The sequence below is a fragment of the Pocillopora verrucosa genome, chromosome 3, assembly GCF_036669915.1.
Source record: "Pocillopora verrucosa isolate sample1 chromosome 3, ASM3666991v2, whole genome shotgun sequence".
Taxonomy (NCBI): domain Eukaryota; kingdom Metazoa; phylum Cnidaria; class Anthozoa; order Scleractinia; family Pocilloporidae; genus Pocillopora; species Pocillopora verrucosa.
The window spans coordinates 8,115,228-8,137,669 of NC_089314.1; the positions used below are offsets into that span (position 1 = coordinate 8,115,228).

Genomic DNA, 22,442 nt, shown 5'->3' on the forward strand with positions numbered 1-22,442 from the left:
TGAAATAGCAAAGTTTGTGAAAAGACTGCCTCAATTGTCCGTGGCTAACAAACCGCAATTCAAATGTTAATTGGCCACTGTAAAGAGCTCCTACAGTTGACGTTTCGAATGCACGATCAAGCGAAATCTTTACCTGTAGCTACTGAACGATTGGAAAACAAAATAGATACACAAAAATAGCTTGACGATATTGGAAATATCATTACGAAAGCGACAATACAATTTACAATGATACATTATGGGCAAAGGACATCGAAATGTACGTCTACGTTGAGTTCGTTGGAGGAGGACTGAATAGGAAAAAAATAAACTGTTTGGCATTTTAACCTAACATCTGCCACGAAATAATTAATAAAAATATTTTGCTGAAAAAACTCGAAACAGTTGGTCAGAATCCATCTTCCAGCTGAGAGTAATCAATCCATACTCATTTCAGTGGAAATAGCTATTTATTGCGACCTTCTGGAGGACTGTCAAAGTCATAAGATGTTTTCAATTCAACATTCGATTTTGAAATATTTCCTATTAAGAGCTACAAAGCCATGATTATATATTAACATAATGTGACGACTGCAGCGAGGAATTGACATCTATACTGAACAATCACAAGCCCTGGAAATCAGAATAAAAGGGATGATTTCCTAGAAACCACCGAAAAAAGCTCCAAGGTTAAACTACAAGGTTTATAATTAAGTTTGTAAATTCGAATGCCATAGTGAAGGCACTTCGCTAACCTTGAATGATACAAAAATGTGTGCTTATGTCAAACTAGTTCTACAAACTTCATCTCAAAAATATCAATTCTTTTAATAATTCAAAGGAAAACGTTGAAGTTTTCAGGGCGAACTCTAGCTCAAATCTAGTATACATACATCACCGCACTGGTAGCCATCTTTCAACTGCAATGTTCTCCGTCACTTTCCATAACGTGAGCAGAACTCCTGTTCCATAAGTGCAGTGTCAATGAAAGGAAATCACAAATTCTGGAACTTCTTGTATTTGTCATCCCAGCTCTCAGTTTTTTGCTGTTTGATGGTGCTTCTTAGCGGTTTAGATGTTGGTTTCTGGGTCGATGCATGTTGCGCAGTTGGAGGAGGTACTACTGGAGTTGGTACTACTGGAGTTGGTTGCGGACGAGCAGGTTCTGGAGAAGGTTCTGGAGCAGGTTCGACTTCGGAGTGATTCACGGTACCATTTGTCGTTGGTGCAGGCAATGACTCCTCCTCCTTCTCCAATACCTCGTTCAGTTGTTTAACTTCCTCGGGTGTAGTTGCCTCGTTCGCCACTTCGGCAGAATCAACTTCGTTCGTGCTCGATTCGTCTGTTATGGTCGGTGCTGTTTCCACGGTGTTCGACTCCTCCACTTCGGGTTCGGGTTCTTCTTCCACAACAACTGGTTGTGGCGGCTCTGATGGTACTGGCTCACTCTCAACTTGTTTGTTCTGATAAACTGTCATTAGATTAGCCATATCAGCGGTTATGGGGCGACCTTCTTGTTTCAAATACGCCTCAGTAATATGGTCACAAACCAACATGGAAACTTCGGTCACGTTCATCTTGATCCGCTTGACAACATCGCCGTGAGACATATTCTCAATATTCATTCCATTTACCTCGATCACTTTATCCCCGACTCGAAGGCCTGCTTTCTGCGCTTCACTGCCATCGTCAACAGCGCTGATACTTTGCCCCGCTTGAATATTTCGCTCGCCATGGAGGTTAAACCCATAGCCACCTTCTCCTCGTTTCATCACAACGAGCCGAGGAGCTGAAACGGTGTCAGCGTCATATTCCATGCTCATTTTCCCCGGAAAATATACAGAGAAAGGGAAGGAAAGAATCTGTAGCTAACTGTGATTAAATCTGTCGCAAATCGGTTCCCCGAATGTTGCGTCTTCCTGCCTTTCTAACTCAAACAATTCAAGTAATCTAATGAGAGGAGAATAAATTATTATGTACATTCCTTATATGGAGCCCCCCCGCCCAAATATTCCATAGTTTCCGGTGAAATCGAGTAGAGTCCATTTCGTTTTCACTAAATTCGAAAAAATTTCCGCTAAAAACTGAAAAAATAACATAAAATTGCTGTATCAAACCATTCTCATGATATCGGGAAAAATTTTGACTCTCTTACTTTAGAACTCTTGAAACATTTTGATACAGAAGGTTGCAAATAGTATAAACAAAAATAAAAAAAGGAGAAAAGAAGTAGTTTAGTACGTATTTAATCAACTGATGCCACATAATGATTGTCAGCTCCCGAACTAAATTGAAACCGAAAAAGGTGGCCCCAAAGCCATTTTTGAGAGAGATAACCTTCATAGCGGTGTGTAATTAACATTTCTCACACTTTTGAAATCTTTTCTATTTGTTTATTGAACTGCGAAATGCTTTAAAATTACTGAATGTAGTTCGATCCATGCTATTTTCTAGAAAATTCCCAACGTATGAGTCACTGAATCGAGAAAAAATTACGTTTTGTTCTAGTTGCTAAGATGAAACATAATGTCCAAGAAAATCCTTTGTTTTTAGCACTTCTGTCGGAAATTATTGCTATCTTCGCCCACACTATTAAAACTCCCACGCGTTTCCCACGCAAGAACAAAGTTCAGAGGAAGCCAGGGTACCCTTAGTTCCTCTCAGGGTGGTATCGTCTCCAATTAAAGAGTGAAGCTGGGGTCAAGTTTGCACAATGCGAGCCCGCGATTCATGACTGGTCAAAACAATATGGCGGAGTTCTATGGCAGTAGTGCCAACTATGAATCTCAGGCAAAAATGAGTTTCAGAGCGTTTGAAATAGCACCAGTGATCGAGCGAATAGTGACTACTTCTGCAGATAGACCAAAAACGGTAAGTTAACTTTGTATATCTCTTCTTTTCACCCATAAAATAGATTGAAACACGATGAATCGATTGCCATAGAGCTATTTATTTTTATGAAATTAATTAATTCCAAAGATATCTATTTTTGAGAATGCTGCATGATAAAGCTGAAGATTTACTATTCATCCCTCTTACGATTTGTTTACCCGTGATCAACCCTTCTACATGTATTTCTGAATGTTAAAAACTGACCGATCCTGAGGTACCGCTCGGCGTAGATCTAAATGGGCAACGTAAACTGCGCAAACTTTAAATTGAAAATTGATATAATATTTCAGAGCGCACTTTTGTGAAATTGAAGAATATCGAGAGAGATTTATTGGAGTCATCCATTTTCATCAGTTTTTCAAGTATCAGCGTTAATCTTATCAACTGACTGATAACAATGATAATTCCTACTATCAAGTATTTGTTGATATTGGTCAATATCGCGAAAGTTTTAGAAATGAATATTTCTACTGGTTGCCTAGTACAGGAAGTTGTTAAGACTACTCATCAAATCTTTGAGATCTGCATGGAATCTTGTGCAACATTTGTTAGGGATCCACTTTTTTTTACCCTATATTCATAACAAAACCAATAACTTTCTTCTCTAATGATGACATTTTGACCAGGTGGAGTGCCTTGATTGTGCAGCCCAGAATTTATACATTGGTACATCAGATTGGTATGTATTTTTTTTAATGAAATGTGCTTTTACCTTATTTAAACACACACTTGAGTACCTTAACTGCAAGTTTAGTTATAATTGAATGATAGTTTAGTTATGTGAAAATGTTTCATGTTTTATTTAATTCCTAGTAACCAAGATTAACTGAACAGAGCTTTTGCTTTGTTTATTTCTCAGTTTTGTCCTGAACTATGTGATTGATGAAGGTGTTTCACCATTGGGAAAGACAACATTTCAGTCAAGACTTCAAGCTTGTAAACATCTTGGAATGGTTTGTTAATGCATATTTTCATTTGTGTATGAAAATCTGCCTTTGTCCCAATATCTAGCTATGTACCTAAGTTGAAGGTTGTAATAGCTGGGAGGCAAAGGTTTGAACCCTGCTGCTATTTGATTAGTTTCAAGCTTCTTTTTCCTGCAATTTCCTCACCTGTGAGATTTAGTCCTTAATTACTGTTGTAATAATATTGTTATATGTTATTAATAGATGATGTTATCAATAATAGTAGAGCTTGCAATTGCACTGCATACAAAATGTCTAGAAATTTTTAGTCAGTAAATGTTGCTACCTTTTCAGCCAAGGTATTTTGATATTAAAAATGATCAAGGTGGTGCTTTTTCACTCTAAGAGGTGAATCTTGTTCCAATCGACAGAAAAAGCCAATACAACAAGTTTTGACTGCTCCGGCAATAAACAGACTTCTAGTTCTGTGTGATGGTAAGTTGAAGCCTTATTAATGGTGTAGATTACTTGAACATATCCCATTTGGTGCATTGTCCTTTCTCCATAACTCTTTACAGCCAAATATCAGTTTGCAAGTTCTCCATTCTGTTCAGTACATATTACCTATAGTACTTCTAAAAGAATTTGTGGAACAATCAAGAGCTTCTTGACCTTATGACCATTGCTTTTATTCTCGTGACCTTATTGTTTTATTTGAGAATGATACTGTGAGGAGAAATAAGTTGTTTATCACTCTCAGGGGTTAAAAGGCTAATTTTGAAAATCATGACTGACATGCATTTTCATTCCATACCACTAGGTAGTATTTTGATGTTTACTATGTTTGGCATGGAGGTGAGGATTGATTTTTTTCCATGAGTATGGCTAAAGCAGATATTGAAGTATGTAACTGAGTGCTTCAGTTCCCTCTCTGGTGCTCAATAACTGTCACAGTGAATGGCATTCTGAAATGACTAAAAGTGATAATGTGATAGATTAGTGTAGTCTGATCGTCTGGGTGAGTGTAGTCATGAGAAGGACTGTTGTTGGTAGTGGTGACTGTTGTTCGACAACCTGAGCGAAAGCAATCATGAGAGTCAAGGCAACATTCACAATCTTGATTCAAATGATGACTTCTGCTCAGGTTGTTGAAATGTTAGTCAACAACAGTCCTTTTCGGGACTACACTCACCTGGATGATCAGACTACACTACCACATGTTGCCCTTGGGTTCAAACCATTTACTGTAAAAGTGATAATCATGATTAAACTTCCTGCCTGTTTTCCCAGCCTGGAATCTTTTAAGCCTTTCCCCAGCTGACTAACAAATTTGGGAAACTTGTAATCCTGACTGGTGCATCATGTCCTTTGGAATGCAGTTTTTCTCAACATTTTGTACATTTTGTTACAGTTTCTGGCCACTGGATTTAAGGACAGATTTAAAGGGGTATGCATGTTTGTTTTTTACTGGTATGGAACATAGTATTCATTCCACTTTTAGGAATTCCAGCGATTGGCTGTTATTGTTATTATTAATAGTTCAGGTATTTAATTGTTATGTTTTCCACAGATTTGTGCATAAATTAATAATTATTGTGACTTTTACAGTACTCAATGTGGTGTATCTGTACACTCAGATGTTGTAGTGCTGTGTACAATGCTAATGATTATCTAGTGTAAAACAGGTCAGTCAAAGAAGAACCTTCATATGAAAGGTTCTGTGATTTAAAGTAGTTAGTTCTAACATGAGAGGGATTATGATAATAGCAACAGTCATGTAACATCCTCAATGTCTGTAGAGGAATAAGTTTACAAAATATAGAAGTAGGTAGGGTCTTTGGCAATCTTTTTGTATCATCAGTCTCAAATGAGAACTGAAGCAGTGAAGGAAATAACAACAACGATGAATTCAAAACCTTTTCATAATATCCAACAGTTTTTGGTCCATGAGTAGGTTTAACTTCTTAATGCTCACATTTCAAGAATAGTTATGAAATGCCAGGTAACAGTCAAACATCAGTAATGTCTTTTCAAGTCAGAACTTTAATTAGTTACTTCTTCTACTTCTCATTGATGATGTTATTAAATTTTTTTTGCTTTTTAGGTGACAGCTATTTGTAGAAATGATAATCCAAATATGTTTGACCCATTTGCTGTTGAGGTAAAGTATTTTGTTCTCATTGTTGCACTGTTATCTTTAGTTGTAAGGTATTTGACCAGTTGAATAAATGTTGAAAGTTTAAAACAATATGCATTGCATTAAAGAATGATGTTCAACTCACCTATTTGTTTAGAGGAAAGGACAACAATAAAATTTTATACGACACTGTGTGTGACCATAGTGCCCAGTGTGTGTACAGTGTGCATATACATGTAGAAATGTCAAGAGCTACAAGGAAGCAATCACCATTGATATAAATTTCTTTTCTTCCGACTAAATGAGCCTCATTTTTCCCGAAATTCAAACCAGCAAAACCAAAAATGTGAAAAGAATTTGGTAGCAGAGTAAGTTTTGAAACTTAAAGGTGTATGGTAGAGAAGTTATATGTTATTTAATGCTTTAAATTATGTCTAATTTTCAGGTGTGTATGTCACTTTCCAAAAAGAAAGCCATCCATATTCTCTCTGTTACTGAAGACAGGATAACTCTATTGAAAGAAATACCACTTCCAGAACCTCCACTGCACATGGTAATGATCAAATTTTTTTTCTTGTAATAGTGATATGAATCAAATGGTCATGGATTTTACACAAAAAAAATTACTTTCTTAGGATTGATGAACATTCAAAGTAGAGGTAGCCATTGATCATCTCCCATTGATAAGCTTTTGTGCAGCTTTACCTCTCCCCAAGGTTCCATCCCTTCTGTTTCTCCTCAAGGGGGGGGGGGGGGGAGAGGAGGGGAGGGTAAGGCTACATGTCGGCTACACAGTGGTGAGCCTTTCTTTCTAAACTTCTATGCCACTCTGTTATTTTGGCATGTGTGACAAAAAATATTTATGGCTAAGTGTCAGTAATTTAAGAAAAGAAATGAAGAAATTAAAAAATCTGTAATTTGCAATATGGAAATCTGCAATATGAAGCAATAAGTACATGAAGTATGTTACATTCTCTCCCTTTTTACTCCTCCCCCCTCCCTTAAAATGGCAGGATCAAGATTAGAGTGGTTATCAATTTAAAAAGATTTCTTGGGGTGTCCCAGAAATGGAATTTAAGGGCTTCTTTTTAATCATTGAGTTAGTGACTGAGATTTTACTTTGGTGCAAAGTGTAACTTTAATGGTCCTGTTCATGCTTCAGGCAGTCGATGGAGGATCTGTTTGTGTGGCATTGGCTAATCAACATCGTTACTGCTTGGTTAATATTCTCTCTGGCAAGGTATAGGACTAAATTAATTGATGTTGTATCTCAGATTGCAAACTACAGAAATGTACCTCACAGTGTCAACTCTCTTAGTTACAGGATTGCCTTGTAAGTAATTGTTGATCAGGCAGAAATATGGGATCAAAATAATGTGTACCAGTACCCAAAGTATGAACTGTGTAGAATTGTCAGACAGGAAAGTATTTGCCTTTATGTCAGGATGTATGGACTGAGTATGGTCAGAGGTCTGTGTGCCATGGTGGAGGGCCAAATACTTTCCCTCACACCCAACCAGACTCAGTCGAGAAGTATTTGTTTTCAAGTTTTAAAACATTTTTATATTATGTTTGAACCTAGGTTCAAGAGTTATTTCATTATGAGGCTGAAGTTACTAAAGGACTTGTCATGGGTGTTGGAATGGTGAGTGCTTGTTTGTGAATCTGTTTTGGGAGATTTATGGGTGAATAGAGATATAGATAGATAGAGAGAGATAGAGAGTGCAATGACTGAGTTTTGTTCAACCCCAAACCAAAGTAATCCTAGAGGCCATTCAGAGGAAAAGAAAATATCATGGGCAGCAGATGAGAAGTCAAAATTTAAATGCATGAGCTGAGTGTCAAGGGTGGTCTAACCCAGTGACCAAAGAGCTATTGGTTTCACTTTTGAATAAGAATGGTTGAGAAAGGAGGGCAGGTTTTCTGATTCCATCAATGCAATGTAAAGTGAAAGCTTAGCAATTTCAGGTTACTTTGGACACAAAAAACTTAAGGTTGCTCATGTTGTGTGGTCCACTATTCTTGTCTGCAAGACTTTCTCTAAACAATTTGATTTGCCAGAAACTATATCAGTGTTGTCCATCCATTAGTAAAGTGAAGTTTTGTTGCCTCATTGTAGGAGGAGTTTTTACTTAATGGGCCCACAGATGTCATGGGCATGTTTGTTACTTCAGAAGGGACCTCTCAGAGGGCACCACTCAGCTGGTCAGAGAGATTGCTGGCTCTGGGATATTCGTTTCCTTATGCTGTAGCACTTGGAGCCAACTCCATTTCTGTTCACAGGTCCAATGTTTATAGACAATTAACTAATTTTTTGCATTTTGCATTTCTTTTTTTGGTGCCAATCTGCAATGAGCAGAACTTTGATAATGTTCATTTGATAAATTTAAATCTGAATTATATCGTTTCACTTTCTGCTTTTTAAAGCATCATAGGGCAAGACCAAAAATCACAGAAGCAGTCACTTATATTCAAGGTATGAGAAGTTCAGTTAAAATCTTCTTGATGTAAGCTCATTAACTTTGAGTGTTATACATTCAGTTCTTCTTTTACTCCTGTCATACACTTTCTTGGTTTCTGAAATAATTTAATTCCCGTTGTTTGGCAAAGCAGTTTTAAATACCTACACTGATGGCAAAATAAGGTAATAAAGTCCTATCACTTCAAACCATGCTCCTGATTTGAATGCTTTATCTTTTCAAGGGTGGAAGACTCCTTCTGAATTACGATAATCAAGTGTTTGTTTGTTCTTCAAGAGAAGTCTACTGCTTGGTGCAGCTTTCGTTCAGAAAACAGGTTAGTTTCTTCATCTATTGTTTACGAGCACGTTTTTCACCACTTGCGCTTTGAATCAACAGAACTTACAAAATCCATAGCCGGCAGCTGAGTGGGGTTAATTACTTAACGCTAAGCAATTACTGGGCTCATGGCTTGCACAGCAGATTAGAGATTGAGAGCTCTGGCCAGGGGTTTCAATGAAACCCATGCTGAATTCCGCAGGAGCGTTGTTGGTGTAGGCCATTTGGTTGGTTTGCAGACTTAACTTTTGAGTGGCAGAGCTGTGAAAAGTCGGAGTGAAAATGTAAAGGGGATTGGCTTATTGTTTCGGCCACTGCCACCATCTGTGTCACAGAGTTCTTACAAAACGGCTGGCTACGGAAATTGCTGAGTGAAATCACTATCCAAGCCTTACAATGACGTGCAAACACAAGGGTTCAAATCGCAGATCACGAAAAGAGATTTCGCTGTGCGCGATCATCAAGCACGTTACAGGCATCTCAAGTTCTTTACCAGCAAGATGAAAAAGTGGATTGAATGTCACTAATAACTCTTAGGGCCCTTTAAAATATTGCTTTTGTGTCCCGGGAGGTCGTTAGATAAATTTAGATGTTGACTGCCCACCCTACCATTGACTGTATTCACCAGGTGCAGATGTTGTTAAACGAGAAAAGAGTAAGTGAGGCTCTTCAGCTCGCTCATGTCGCCATGGAAACAGCAACAGGGCCGCAAAGAGATGAAAAGGTACATTCCTATAAAAAGATATTAAATAACAACATGTGCAATAGCTAATTTATTTATGACCTGGCTGCCTAAGAATTTTTTCATTTGTAGTGGGAGTGGTACATGTATCAGATGGATTCCATTTTACATTATGGCTGTCCAGGAGTAGATCAAAATGACGTCATGTGATAAGAACAAAAACGTGCCACATGAGTCACAAGCAGATACAGGGAAAAATAGAATTTTTTGTGTCATTTGATGAACACTAAATTGAACTAGCCTAAGTACAAAATTGGCTCGTAAAACTTGTTTTTCGAATTTTTTTGCAGTTTAGATATTTTTCATTAAGAGGACTTCTTGTACAACTTTGTATATTTGAAGTGCAGAATAATTAATGAAGATGATAGTGATCATCGCAGCTATGAACGCTATTAACAAGCTAGCTCAAAGTTGGCTTGTTAGCTCAGTTGGTAAGCACTGCATCGGTATCGTTGAGGTCATGGGTTGAATTCCCGTACAAACCTGAATGTTTTTCAGGCCTTATTAAAAGCAGTTGTGAAAATAACGAACACTACTTAAAAGTAGTGTTCATAACTGCGAAGATCATTCCCATCTTGACTTCTCGTCTCGTGTCTTATTTTGTCGCTCGTAAACAGCTCCTTCTAAACTTTGCTTAATTAAGGCCTTCAATTCTTAAACTGGATTAAGTTGTGCAAAGGAATGGAAACAATTTTACTGTGACGTGACCTGTGTACTCTGATACTTAATGATGAATTACCAGCCTAAAGGCGTGTCTAACACTCAGTTTATTGCACAAGATTTAGTAGCTGTATGCAATTTAGCGGTTGGTAATTTGAAATATCATACCTGTTACGACATTTGTTTCAGATCCTTCAAAGAACGCAACAGCAAGCTGGATTTATATACATGGCAGAAGGGTACTTTACAGAAGCAGGAAGCCTCATGAAAGAGGGAGGACTGGATCCGAGAGAGGTATCGCTTTGCGATTTCAAATGTTCTTTAAGGGTTTCCAATAATCTCGGAAAATGTGTCGGCCTTGGCTAGTTGTTCAAAGAGCGGGTAAAACTATCCAGTGGATATGTATTAACCCTCTAACTCCCAGATCAAACTTGTTATTCTCCTTACTGTCAACCATACAATTCTTATACTGTTAGTTCAGAGAATTTAGTATTGGATCAACTAATTATCCCCAAATTTATATTTTTCTTTAATCTCATCACTTATCTGGTTGATATTGTATTGATATTGTAAGGAGAAATTCTGTCCTGGTCACTCATGGGAGTTAAAGGGTTAACGTAACGTACTTTTCTAACCAGGCAGAAATTTATCTAGTGTGTGGCGTTATCCAGCCTTTGAAAAACTATGGCTAGGTGATCAGCACTATAGATATTGCGGGTCTACTTCTTTAGAACCTGGGTAACATTTAGGATGGTTTATCTGCGTTAAAGAAAAAAAAAGGGAGACCTTTCATTGTGATAAAATCAGTGTAAACGCTTTGCTCACTACTCAACCTGGTTAAACAGTGTGAGTTCAATTGTTGACTGGGGTGTCCGTGGTATGTCTTGGCCAAACGTTTGCGAATGATTAATATGCCAAAGACTTGCTCACAATCAGGAGGGGCTTTAACTACCCGTAAAGGCAAACAGCCATTGAAGAAACAAAACAAAAAATAATCATCACCATTTTAGTGCACGCTGTTTCCTATTGTAGAATAATGTAAATGAAACACGGGAAAATAACTAAGGGCCGTGGATCAGCTTAATTGTGCCTGTTGAGTTATTTTCATTCAGGCAAACTCTCAGAAAATCGGTTTAATTGTTCTTGGCTTGTCCCGGTTTCTACGGCAGTTCCGTTTGTGAAGCTCAGAGAGCAGCTTTGCAGCGTTCAAGGGACTGATTTTGCAAGCTTAAGATTGTTGCTCTGTCAGTTTTTAGTACAGTACTTATAATTAACCAAAATTAAACCAAAATTAAACCAGAATTGAATTATTAACATCGAAATAAAATTGGGAACTACGAGAGGGGATGTATTAGTTTTACATACTGCTGACCAGCTTGTTGCAAAATTTCCTGAAAGCAACTATCTTTTGCGTATTATTTCGTTTGCATGTTGATATTTTAATGTCACGTCTTTTGTTTTTCTTTTTTAGCTGATAATCTTATTTCCAGACCTCCTCTCTTCTAACTGGAAATATCTACCATCCAGAGAAATAACAGAGCTGAGTGCTCTTGGTGAGCTCATTATCATAATTTTCGCTAAGTGATGCAACTCAGACATTCTAGATTGGTGGCCTAACAATTACCGTGCCGTACGTTTTTTCGAGTGGTCTGGAGTCTAGCTTTACCAGGGGCCACTTTGATGTGTTTTAGGGCAAGATTTAGAAGTATACAAGCTTTATTTTCTGTGAATGTGATTGTAATAACTTAGGGTAACAAGTCAAAGGACGGAGAAGGTTTGCTTGGGTTTGTTGGATTTCTCGGTAGTATTTCATATTAAACCTTTGCTTTTTTTTTCGCCTTCTTGCAGTGAAAGGTAGTAAGCAGTTTTTGGCGGAGGCCAAGCTATTCTTGATGCAGTTCCTTGTGAGTTGGTCCATTGTCTGTGCTTTTTATTGCTTTAGTTTGTGCTGGTTGCACGACCCACAGTTAAAGTGAAAATATCGCATTCCTTTTTTTTTCGCCACTGTGAGCGAATGATCTGAACATGGAAAGTTACACGAGCAGAACCATATGAAAAGTGCAAATGTACACGTGTTCTTTCACAGATGCCGCAACCCGATTTGCTGTGCTATTCTCTATCAAATTAACAAATAGATTCTATGTTGCTGTGGGTCTGTACAGTGATAGATCACAGATGACTTGAAAATGAAGTAAGAACTGAAAAGTGGCAAATAAGGCGCAGCCGAGTGTGTCACTGATGCTCTCACAACATTTTAAGTCTTCTGTGATCTATTACTGTACAGATCCATGGTAACATGAAATCTGTTTGTTTCATATAATAAAGAAGAAAAATGCTGTCGATGGTGACGCCATCTATGCCTCCAATAGATCGTAAATAAGAAGCAACCAGAATGCTTGTACAACTCAGCTTATTATATGATCCGTGATAGATCAGCTGCGTAAAGTGGTTAGCCTCACAGAGTTCGGTTGTCGACAGAATCAAATAAAAACACATACTTGCTAGGTCATTAAGCTATGAACGACTGGCATATTTATGCTAAAACAATCAAATTATTCGCTTTCAATCTTTACGCGAAATGTTTGGCCTTCGTCGACTATCAAAGAAATCTCGAGGTCGTAATCATATTTTTCTAAAAGTAGCTGCTAAAATCATGATATCATCTTATCTTTCCAGGAAGAAACCAGAGAATCTGCTGAAGATTCGGGCTACAAAGAGGTTTGTTTGTTTGTTGTATGAATCGGTTGACTCTAAATAGTCATCTCACTAAGTTTACTCGATGTTGCATACTTTTTTGTCCTGATTTACCGTTGTGATTACTAATGTTTTGGTTTCACGAAGTGCGCTCTTTCTTAGACATAGGGGGCTTCTTTCGTCTTTTGTAGGAGGTCGACACGGCTCTGGTGAAGTTGTACACACAAATAAATTCTCCAGACTTACTAAGGTTGGTGTCTAATAGAAACGCCTGCACTGTGGCAGATACCATCAGTTGCCTTCAAAAACACGAGGTATGTATTTTATCATATTTATTTTATTCTCATGGTTAGACCTTGACACAAACCGAATAGCTTCGACATCAACCTGTTTTTTATTTTTAATAAGACGTTTAAAAAGCTACACGCAATCCATACATCTTGAAAACTTTTTTCAGTAAATTTGTTGCTCACCGTTAATCCGCGTTAATCTTCACCATCTCTACCCACCCTTGTTCTTACTCTCTTTAGTATTATCCCTCAAGTCTTTCTCTGCCTTGCCGTAATTAAATTTCGACGTTTCTCCATTTGACGATAGTCTTGTTCGGTGTGTAAAACGAAGCGCACACACAGCTTCTCTAAGCTAAGATATCGCAATATCAAACCGACACTTGTAGTCATTCAGAAGATCGGTACATTTAATTTTATCTTCATACTGTTTAATGCCTATAGGTAATATCATTATATTAATGATATTATTACATTACCCAGCAATAGCGGATGAGGATGGACGAACTTGTCAGTCAGAAGGTGTTATCTTGTTTAATACCGAACTCACTCAACTGAAATACAAGGAAATATACGACCATTGCAGTTAGAGAATAGAGTATCTGTCAGATCCTTGCAATAAAAGGGTTGAGACAACGTCATGACTCTAGCTTAAAATGAAAAGAAAAGGGCTGAGCTGTTTTTGTTGTTTTTGCTGTGACAAAGGAGACGTAGAAAGTGCGTTTTGTCTTTTTCTGTTTTTAGAGGTACCACGCTTTGGCACTGTTCTATGACTATCACAAACAACCTGTGGAAGCGATAGCTGTTTGGAAAAGGTATGTTTTTTTGCAGCTTTTTATTGAGTTTCGTAAAGTGTAAAACACAATTTTAAACAAGAGCCCGCAGCAATTATATGGCAGATGTCATGCTTAAATAAATAAAGGGGGTAAGGAACAGTGGTGTAGCGTCGGTATGGGGTGGGGTGGGGGGTGGGGGGGGGGGGGATAACAAGATAATTCTGGTTTTATCCACCGAGTTGATAATGTAAATTGGCCTCCGTAAAGAGTATCTAAGCTGACGTTTCGAGCGTTAGCCCTTCGTCAGAGCGAATGAAACTTCAGAAACTTACCCCTTCAATTCAAGTTCAATCTAGATTAAGTTTGTGCGCTGAAAGAGGAAATGAAATAAGTCGCAGCGACTTAGTCTGGAAAACAGTGCTTAAGGGAGGAGCTTGCCGGAGAGACTTGTCACAGTGGCTCGCAGTCTCTTAGTCTTGTCTCGCGTTCCTTGAAGTCTTTGAAAACGATTCAGAGGACTTCGACTAACGCTGGCAAAACGGAAATCGCAGGAGGGAGCTTGGCCTCATTGAAAGTTTTCCTTAATGTTATTCTCTTATTGTTACATTCCCAGACTTATACAGGAGGAGATTAGAGATAGAAACTTCCCGGGGATAGACTACGTCGCAAAGTATCTTTCTAGGTAAAGATTCATGTCATTCAAACTGCACTGATTTTTTGTAAAAGGTTTTCATGGAACTTGGAATCAAGCACTGTACTGTATACTGAAAATACTTAGATCGCGATGGTTTGAGGTCCTTGATAGATGCAAAAGTAATGGTCACTTGTATCGTAAGGTCTTATCTGTTGGTGATTTTATCGTCAGTTGACGAATTTTGAGCGATGAATGGAAGAAAATCAACATTAACTTTCTGTATGCACGCAAAAATAACCAGTTATTGAAAACAATCAAGCATTTCCTGAAAGGTTGATTTCAGTTTTTCTTACCCCATTTTTAAGGTTGCAGGATTCTGAGCTTCTCTGGAACAACGTTCCTTGGCTGCTGGCGAAGAATCAAGAAATAGCCGTTAAGGTGCATTAAGTTTATGAGCAAATGAGTGAGCGACACGTTATCGATGATAGAAACAGACATGAGAACGTAAACGGAACGACCCGAATAACGAAAAATTTTTCCAATGAATTAGCGATGGAAGCGAGGCATTATTAGAGGCAGAAGAAAAAGGTTTCGTGGTACACTTCCATTCAGTTTCGCCTTGATTCGTTGTCTCCTTGTGACAGCAAACCGTTTTTAGTAAATCTTCGGGAGCTGAAAGTTGTTTGGTGTGATTACCCAAAAAAAAAAATGTCACGGAATCTCCAAGGAAAAGAAGAAAGGGAATTAACTATTGTACTTCGGAGGGTAAACTTTAATACAACATTTTAATTTAATGATGGTGTGATATTTTTGGTGATCCTCTCTTAACATCTCTGCAGGTTTTCACAGACAGACCAACAGATTATCAACCCAAAGACGAAAAAATGAAACCAGACTTGATTGTAGAATACCTACAGAGATTTCCTGTTGCTTTACAATATTATCTTGAGTATCTTGTGTACGACAGGAAATTCGAGGTATGACAAATGTTCGAGACGTTCTTTTCACAGCACGAAACAACTGCCATTGCTTTCATTTGTGATGTTTCTTTAAACAATTATTACCAAACACACTTACACTCATTGTGACAGTCAACGAGTAAATGGAAACGTCCCGCCAGTAGTGTAAATAGCTATCGATACCATTAACGGATTTCAGGTATAAAACCCTTTAGTTGCAAGCATTTTTGTACGCGAAGATGAACAACCGTTTTTTTTTAATTTTTAATTTTAAGGAAGTTGACCATAACTTCTGCTCGTGTGGTCTTCGTTTTTGTCGGCTTTTGATAAGCAACCAACCGTATATCCCTAACGTAATTAAGAAAATATTTCTTGCACATTTTTAAACAGTCATCCATCTAGGAGGGGGGCATTGGGGCTTATTAGAAACCACAAAACCGTAGAAAAAAATCATCCAAAACCGAAAACCGAAAAAAAATTCGATCAAAACCGAAAACCGCATGCAAAACTGTCATAACCGATACATTTTTAGATCCCAGTTATTAAAACCCTGATCAATCCGATACAGTCAGTGGTGACAAGTGGAACATGCAGAGTAAACGACATTAATTTTATCACAGTATCTGTGAATGCCATGGACTTGGCATTCTTATCTTCTAGTATCTGCTTAAATTGTAGGCTTTATTTCAGCTGCACTCTCGAGGACCTCGAGCGTGGTCTCTGCGGACTCAGCAGCTGGTAATGGAGCCCGGTTGAATTAAGGAAATTCGCACAAAAGTCTTCTATAGGATTGCAATTTTACAGTCGCAAAAAATCTATAGCTCTACAAAGTTTCATCGAAAATCCCTAATCTAACATTTCCATTTGCGAACTAAGACCTGAAAGTTTGGAAATCCTATTGGAATGTTGAGTCAATCAGTCACGTGTGGCCTGTAACTTGGTCACCAACTTCGAGGTGGCGTTGATAAAGAAACTCAAGCAGTGTTCCGTGCTTAGCCATTGTTGTTTCTTGCCACACTGTCCTTTGTCTTACTGCAGCGCCATATTCGTCATTCAAGACGCATGGACCCCTACAGATGGTCAAAGTCTTGTGCGTCATTCAAGACTCGTGAACCTCTTAGAGATTGGCCTACGTGTACCCGTACCCTCCCCTCCCCCCAAGGTGAAACGAAGGCGAGGCTCCCTCGCTTTCAATTCACCAAGGGGGGGGGGAGGGGAGAGGGTACGGCTTCACGTGGGCTACTAAAGGATCCCTGCGATATTTGAATTGGTTTGTTACGCATTCCTCTCAATAACATTTGCGTTTCGCGGCTATTCGAGATCAGTGAAGGCGCGTAATTGCCGCTCAGATCGAAGAGAAGCCGGAACCCAAATAGGTCAAATCCGAAAACCCGTTAGTATTTTTCGCGAAAACCGAAACAAAATGCTAAATAACGGAAAATCCGCAAACCGCAATGGACACCAAAACCGAAAAACCGATTTAAAAATAGCCAAAACTGAAAATCCCAATGTCCCCCTCATCTAGAGTTCCTTTTTACCCCACCTTATATTAGTGAAGAGGACCACAAACAACACGTTTCAGTAGGAGGAAGATTTTAACCCGTGAGGTGACACTGAACTTTTCAAATCGAAAGCGATTTAGTCACTCAAAGTTTATGTGCACGCTATTATGAGAAAAATCTCCACCGTTCTTGATTGGTCGGAAAATAGCAACAACAGTTTAGCTGATATACTGAATTGTTTCTTCTCTATCGAATTCTTATTCCTTTATCAGAAAGAGAAGTATCACACTCATCTAGCCCTTCTTTATTTGGAGGAAGTGTTGAAAATGAGAAGAGATCCATCTTGCTCTCTGGGCAATCTTGATAAACAAAGGTATGTTATTATCTAGCAGTGAGGATTGTGTATGATTCTCGCAAGTAGGCAAGAACAAACTAAATATTGCCACATTGGACAAAGGGCGTATCGATGTCGATGAAAAGTTTCCAGAAAAAAAACACCTTTCTCGGTCAGATTTCTTGGTTTGTTACTTTTAAATTTGATATGTCGGCCATGCGGTTTGTTTGCGAAGAAAGCTCAAGGTATTCCTGTTTTCCTTTGCAGAGTGAAACTGCGGGCAATGTTGGAGTGGTCTTCGCTGTATCGAGTGGCTCTGTTGCTATCCAAGATCAACGATGATTCTGACTTAGATGCTGAAGCCGCCATTCTTTATGGAAAGGTTGGTGTGCGATTGTTTAGCAAATCATCAAAAAGATGTGAAGTGATATCAACAGAGTGAGTGGTGCAATGACAATTTACGGCTTGAGATCAAGTCCAATTTTGTTCTTGCGTCGCTTGTGATTGCAATTTGAAGGCCCTGGTTTGACAGTGACAGGCTTGTAACAGAATGAATTTTAATACTGAAAGCCTGGTTGCTTACACTTCTAGAGCAGCGTTTGTTGGTTTGTCATGAGTAAAAAGACTGGGATCGCAATGGTTTCGCTTTTTAAAATATCCTCCCAGATTATGCCAGAAAACTCCCAACAAATCAGATGCCAAGCGAGATACAAAGCTAAAACTAGTCGCTACAAAATCGCGACTTGGTCACTTGAGTTTTCCCGCGCTTCGAGCAGTTTCTTTTTTTGCTATGAGTTTCACTGGATCGATGTAATATTTTCTGTGTTCTGATCGGTTTTTGCAATTAATTTGGTTCTAGTTTTGCAATATTCATCGAAATGTACACTGTACAGCGCTTTTTATTAAATAATTTTGTACGTTTTTTCAGATGGAGCAGTACAATAAAGCACTGAAGATTTTAGTTTACAAACTTGAGGATTTCTCTGAGGCTGAAAGGTTCTGTGAGCTACATTCAAAGGTGAATCTAACTCGACGTCTTGCTTTCATTTAAGTTGTGATTTATTATTGTAATCTCTTTTGGAGTGGTCTTCTACTCTGGAATAATTTTCAATTCGCGGAAAATTTGCGCCGATATGTATGCACAGACAGTAATTATCACAATGAATTTTGAACGTTCACGAGAAGATCCATCCCGTTTGACGTTTTTCTTTGTGAAATTATCGCCGAACTGGAGAGCTGAATATTTGAAAGTTGTACCTCATTGAAATGAAGATCACTCCTTGTTGGTTTGTTCGCCAGATCTGATCCTCAGCGGTTGCTTTATTTGTATAGAATTTAACCCTTTGACCCCTAACAGTGACTAAAATCCAATTTCTCCTTACAATATCACCCCTGAATCACACATTAAGATCACGAGAATGAAGGGAAAGATCATCAACTGAAGAAGCTCTTGATTGTTGAACAAATTCTCCTTGTCAGCACCTAAGGAAATGTAGACAGATCAATAAGGAGAGTATGCATACTAGTGTTAGGGTGTGGAGGGTTAAATGGGTCTCTATACATCAGCTTTTGATCTTAAACTGGTCAGCGTTTTGGTCATGCGTGGTTTTCACCTCTTATTCTGCAGGGCAAAGACAGAAACTTTCGTATGAAGCTTTTCCAAACTTTGTTAGAAGTCTACCTATCTCCTGATGAGTAAGTGGAAAAACTTACGTTTTGAAAAAGTTTTATCGTCCATTGCTTGGTTAAACTTGCTGAGTAGCTCTAATAAGCTTTGGCAACCTCGCAAGTTTCTCAGGGTACATACGTTGTCTCAATCAGAAAAATGAAGTTTTAAATTTGGTGAAAATTTGGAGTTTTAGCTTGCGGTCTTGAATAAAAATCCTTCGCTTGGTATAATTCGTTGTCCTGTTATCGAAGGATAAAGGAGAAATAAGAAACCTTAAATGAGCAAATCAAGTTTTTGTTCTGTGTCTCACAGGGACCACGAACCGTTAATAGCCCCAGCGGTTGCACTTCTAAACTCACATATGTGTGACTTTGACACAGCTGAGGTAAGCGGTTCCTTTTTCTGAAATACGTTGAGTAGTTTTGCAGATGCACATTCGATAAAAAAAGAAAAACGTCTCCAAAATAGACCTCCACCCAGCTTGTTACGATGTAATGACGGAACTAACTCCACATCAAGCATGGCCGGTCGGATAAACGATCGCGAGCTTGAAATGTCTTATAAGACGCCTGCATTGCAGGCTAGGGTCAGTAAACAAACCCAAACATGACCACCGACGAGCGTCATAGCCAGAATCAAGTCATTATGATGGTCAAGAAAAACTACTAAAAGACAAAAACTGCGTGTCCGATCTTATAGGCTTTTGAGTCTTTATATCTCACCGTGAAGAATTGCGTAACAATCAGGAGAACTTAGAAAAAACTCATAATAAAGTACTAAAAAAAAAAAACCAATTTCGAAATGACATTCAATTTCGAATAATCAAACATCAAGACAGGAGAGACAATAGTCAGGAAACGCAATGCGAGGGTGAAGAGTGACACAATTCTTGACCTAAATCACCAGGGCAACCTTTTAATACCTTGAAATATAATTAACTAAAACACATCTCAACATTTTGTTTAAGTTATTGCTTTTTTTTCCCATTCTTCTAGGCGATGAAGCTGATTCCTGACGAATGGTCGATCGGCGTAATTTCTCAGTTCCTGTGTGGTTCAGTTCGGTCAAGTCTCCATAAAAGTCGCACCAGTAAGATTCTTAGCAGCCTAGCTCGCGGAGAAAACCTCAAGGCAAGTTTTGTACCGTGCATGATGTGACAAAAACGTGAAAGCTGGATATGCTCATAGACATGCAAAGCATAGGAAAAATGAAAAAGCGAAGTAAATCGAGAAGTAGAAAAATGGCCTACTTTTGTGGGGAACATATTGTCTCCATTAAAATTGTTCCAGGTGGTATGTCAACATTACTACAGTCATCAAGGTCTATAGAACCATAGGTGTTGAAAGCAGTCATAAAGAAAGAGGAAAAACACTCTTCACTTCGGTCCACGAGTGCAAAAGAGAACCAGCAGGACAATATTTAGATATCTTGGCCTCACTGTTGGGTAAAAACATATATGAATAGGACCGAAATGACAAGTGACCACAAAGTGAGCATGCTTGTGGATACAATAACATGAACGCCACAAACTCTAATGTTAATTATCTTTCATGTCTTCTCATTTTGAAATATTTTATCTTTTGAATTCTGGTTTTTAATGAGTTTTGCTTTTCTTTCAGATGCGAAGTTCGCACATGATCTCCCATAAAGCTAAATTTTCAGTGACGGAGGAAAAGTAATTTTTTTGTTGTTAATGTAGCTACGTGTCAGTTTGATCATATTTGAAATTTAGCCTAAACTTTTTTTCACCCTGCCATCTTCTACAGTGATTCTCATCCAAACCAAATTCTCTTGCAAAGTTCAGTTTGCGCTAAGTATCGATTTAACTCTTTCCCTCTCTCCCTCCCACGATCACAATTAAACAGTATCCCCTAGCTGATATTTTCCTTTCTTCTCATCACCTTTATGCTTGAAAATGTCTCGTACTTCAAGCGAAACTCCTTTGTGGTTAGTCCTGGGAAAGAGGGGTTTCATACAAATGAGAGGAACTGAGGAGACAGAGAAAGCCCGTAAGGCCTTTCGGTCCACTGCGATTATTTTCAGTTTTCTTGACACAAACGGATGTCTGTTTTCTGGCACGTTCGATAGAAACTGATTGACTGCATCTTTGATTTTTTTATTTTATTTTATTTTAAGACTATGTCAAGCATGTCGGCGGCCGTTTAATGACCCAGCTGTAGCGCGTTACCCGAATGGCGTGACGACGCATATACACTGCGCAAGAAATAAGACTGTTTGCCCCGTGACGGGGCATGTGTTCTCATCCAAAGAACCGCATCGGGACGAGGTCAATAAAGACGACGGAGTATGAGGGTGCTAGGAATAAAACGAAATATCAGAAACTCATCGCACTTGGGGTATAAACAGCGTAAAAAACTGCTGGAGAAATGATGGAAATTGTGCTGAAATGTGCAGCGTAGCTAACAAGGGGGGAAGTAATGGCCATTTTGTCAGGCATCGAGCATTCCACTTTAAGAAGCTGACATTTTTACCATAGTCTGTTGCGTTTTGACTTTGTATATATCTCCAGAATATTTTAAAGCTTTTGAAGAGAAGTGAAAACATATTTTTATATGATTTCTTTACGTGATATAGAGGAAGCCTAGCTCTCGACCATAGGTCGAGGTGTAAATTGGTTGAGAAAAAGAAAGGAAGACATAAGAAAAGAGAAAAATTATGAAGTGATGATGTTCGAAGCCATAACATGGAAAAATAGACTGACGTTTCTGGAGCGACGAAGGCGAAGACGTAGAAAAATTAATAATTATGCGAGTTACGTGGATGAAAGGGAAATACGATCTGGCTTTGAAAAATCTATGATTTGAAACGACCTATTTTGTGAATAAGCGCTAAATGTCTGTACAGGTAAACGAGAAAATAGAATTGTATTAAACCATACAAACATGTAGAAAGAGAAATGACATTTTTTTCATGGATTTACATACATTTTTGCACGAAACGTGACTATTACTGCCAAACCGCGTTCTATGACCCCTACCCATCAAAATAAAGGCAAGTGTAAAAAGTGTTTTTGTTTAGTTTTTTTTTTTCGTCAAAAATGAATTTTCTTTAGATGTAAACAGCAAATCATTTGTCCTATCGGAGGCTTCGAACTAACCCTCGTTTCAAGGGGCTCGTATATGAGCTATTTTGATATCAAAATTTGATAAGTAGCTGGTGTTGGCTCACAATTGGGTGGGCTAAAGATCATTAAACTATTTTTTATGCGGCAACGCGCGTTCATTGAGGAATAAAGGAAGTGAAAATTTTATATAGAACGAAATATGCGTAAGAGTTACTCGAGTTACAGTTTAAATGTTTAAAAAGAGAATTTCGTCTACTACTCTTCTGCGTGTCACACACACGTCATTAGGGCCCTCCTTGAAAATATTGGGCACATTCCCGTAAGTGAATTAGATGACTAAATGACTGGAATGTACTAAGAAGTAGAGGGTAGTTTCTTGGGCTTCGAGG

At 38.4% G+C, this 22,442-nt stretch overlaps 2 protein-coding genes across 2 annotated transcripts; one reads left to right on the plus strand and one right to left on the minus strand.

Annotated features, from left to right (window-relative positions):
* Positions 1-430: 430 nt before the first annotated feature.
* Positions 431-1,933, minus strand: LOC131782857 (Na(+)/H(+) exchange regulatory cofactor NHE-RF1-like). The gene has a single exon (XM_059099591.2). It carries the CDS (start codon positions 1,800-1,802, stop codon positions 975-977), a length of 828 nt encoding a protein of 275 aa, XP_058955574.2. The 5' UTR covers positions 1,803-1,933; the 3' UTR covers positions 431-974.
* A 793-nt stretch (positions 1,934-2,726) lies between these two features.
* Positions 2,727-21,995, plus strand: LOC131782872 (transforming growth factor-beta receptor-associated protein 1-like). Its single transcript, XM_059099612.2, has 31 exons — positions 2,727-2,850; positions 3,498-3,550; positions 3,731-3,824; positions 4,208-4,271; positions 4,597-4,631; positions 5,188-5,223; positions 5,881-5,937; positions 6,359-6,466; positions 7,076-7,153; positions 7,496-7,558; positions 8,033-8,196; positions 8,341-8,389; positions 8,617-8,709; positions 9,340-9,435; positions 10,303-10,407; positions 11,585-11,666; positions 11,962-12,017; positions 12,790-12,831; positions 12,999-13,121; positions 13,839-13,909; positions 14,484-14,552; positions 14,870-14,942; positions 15,344-15,481; positions 17,238-17,338; positions 17,567-17,681; positions 18,228-18,317; positions 18,927-18,994; positions 19,281-19,353; positions 19,964-20,098; positions 20,588-20,643; positions 21,105-21,995. The coding sequence occupies exons 1-31, from the start codon at positions 2,728-2,730 to the stop codon at positions 21,277-21,279; spliced, it is 2,685 nt and encodes an 894-aa protein (XP_058955595.2). The 5' UTR covers position 2,727; the 3' UTR covers positions 21,280-21,995.
* Positions 21,996-22,442: the final 447 nt, after the last annotated feature.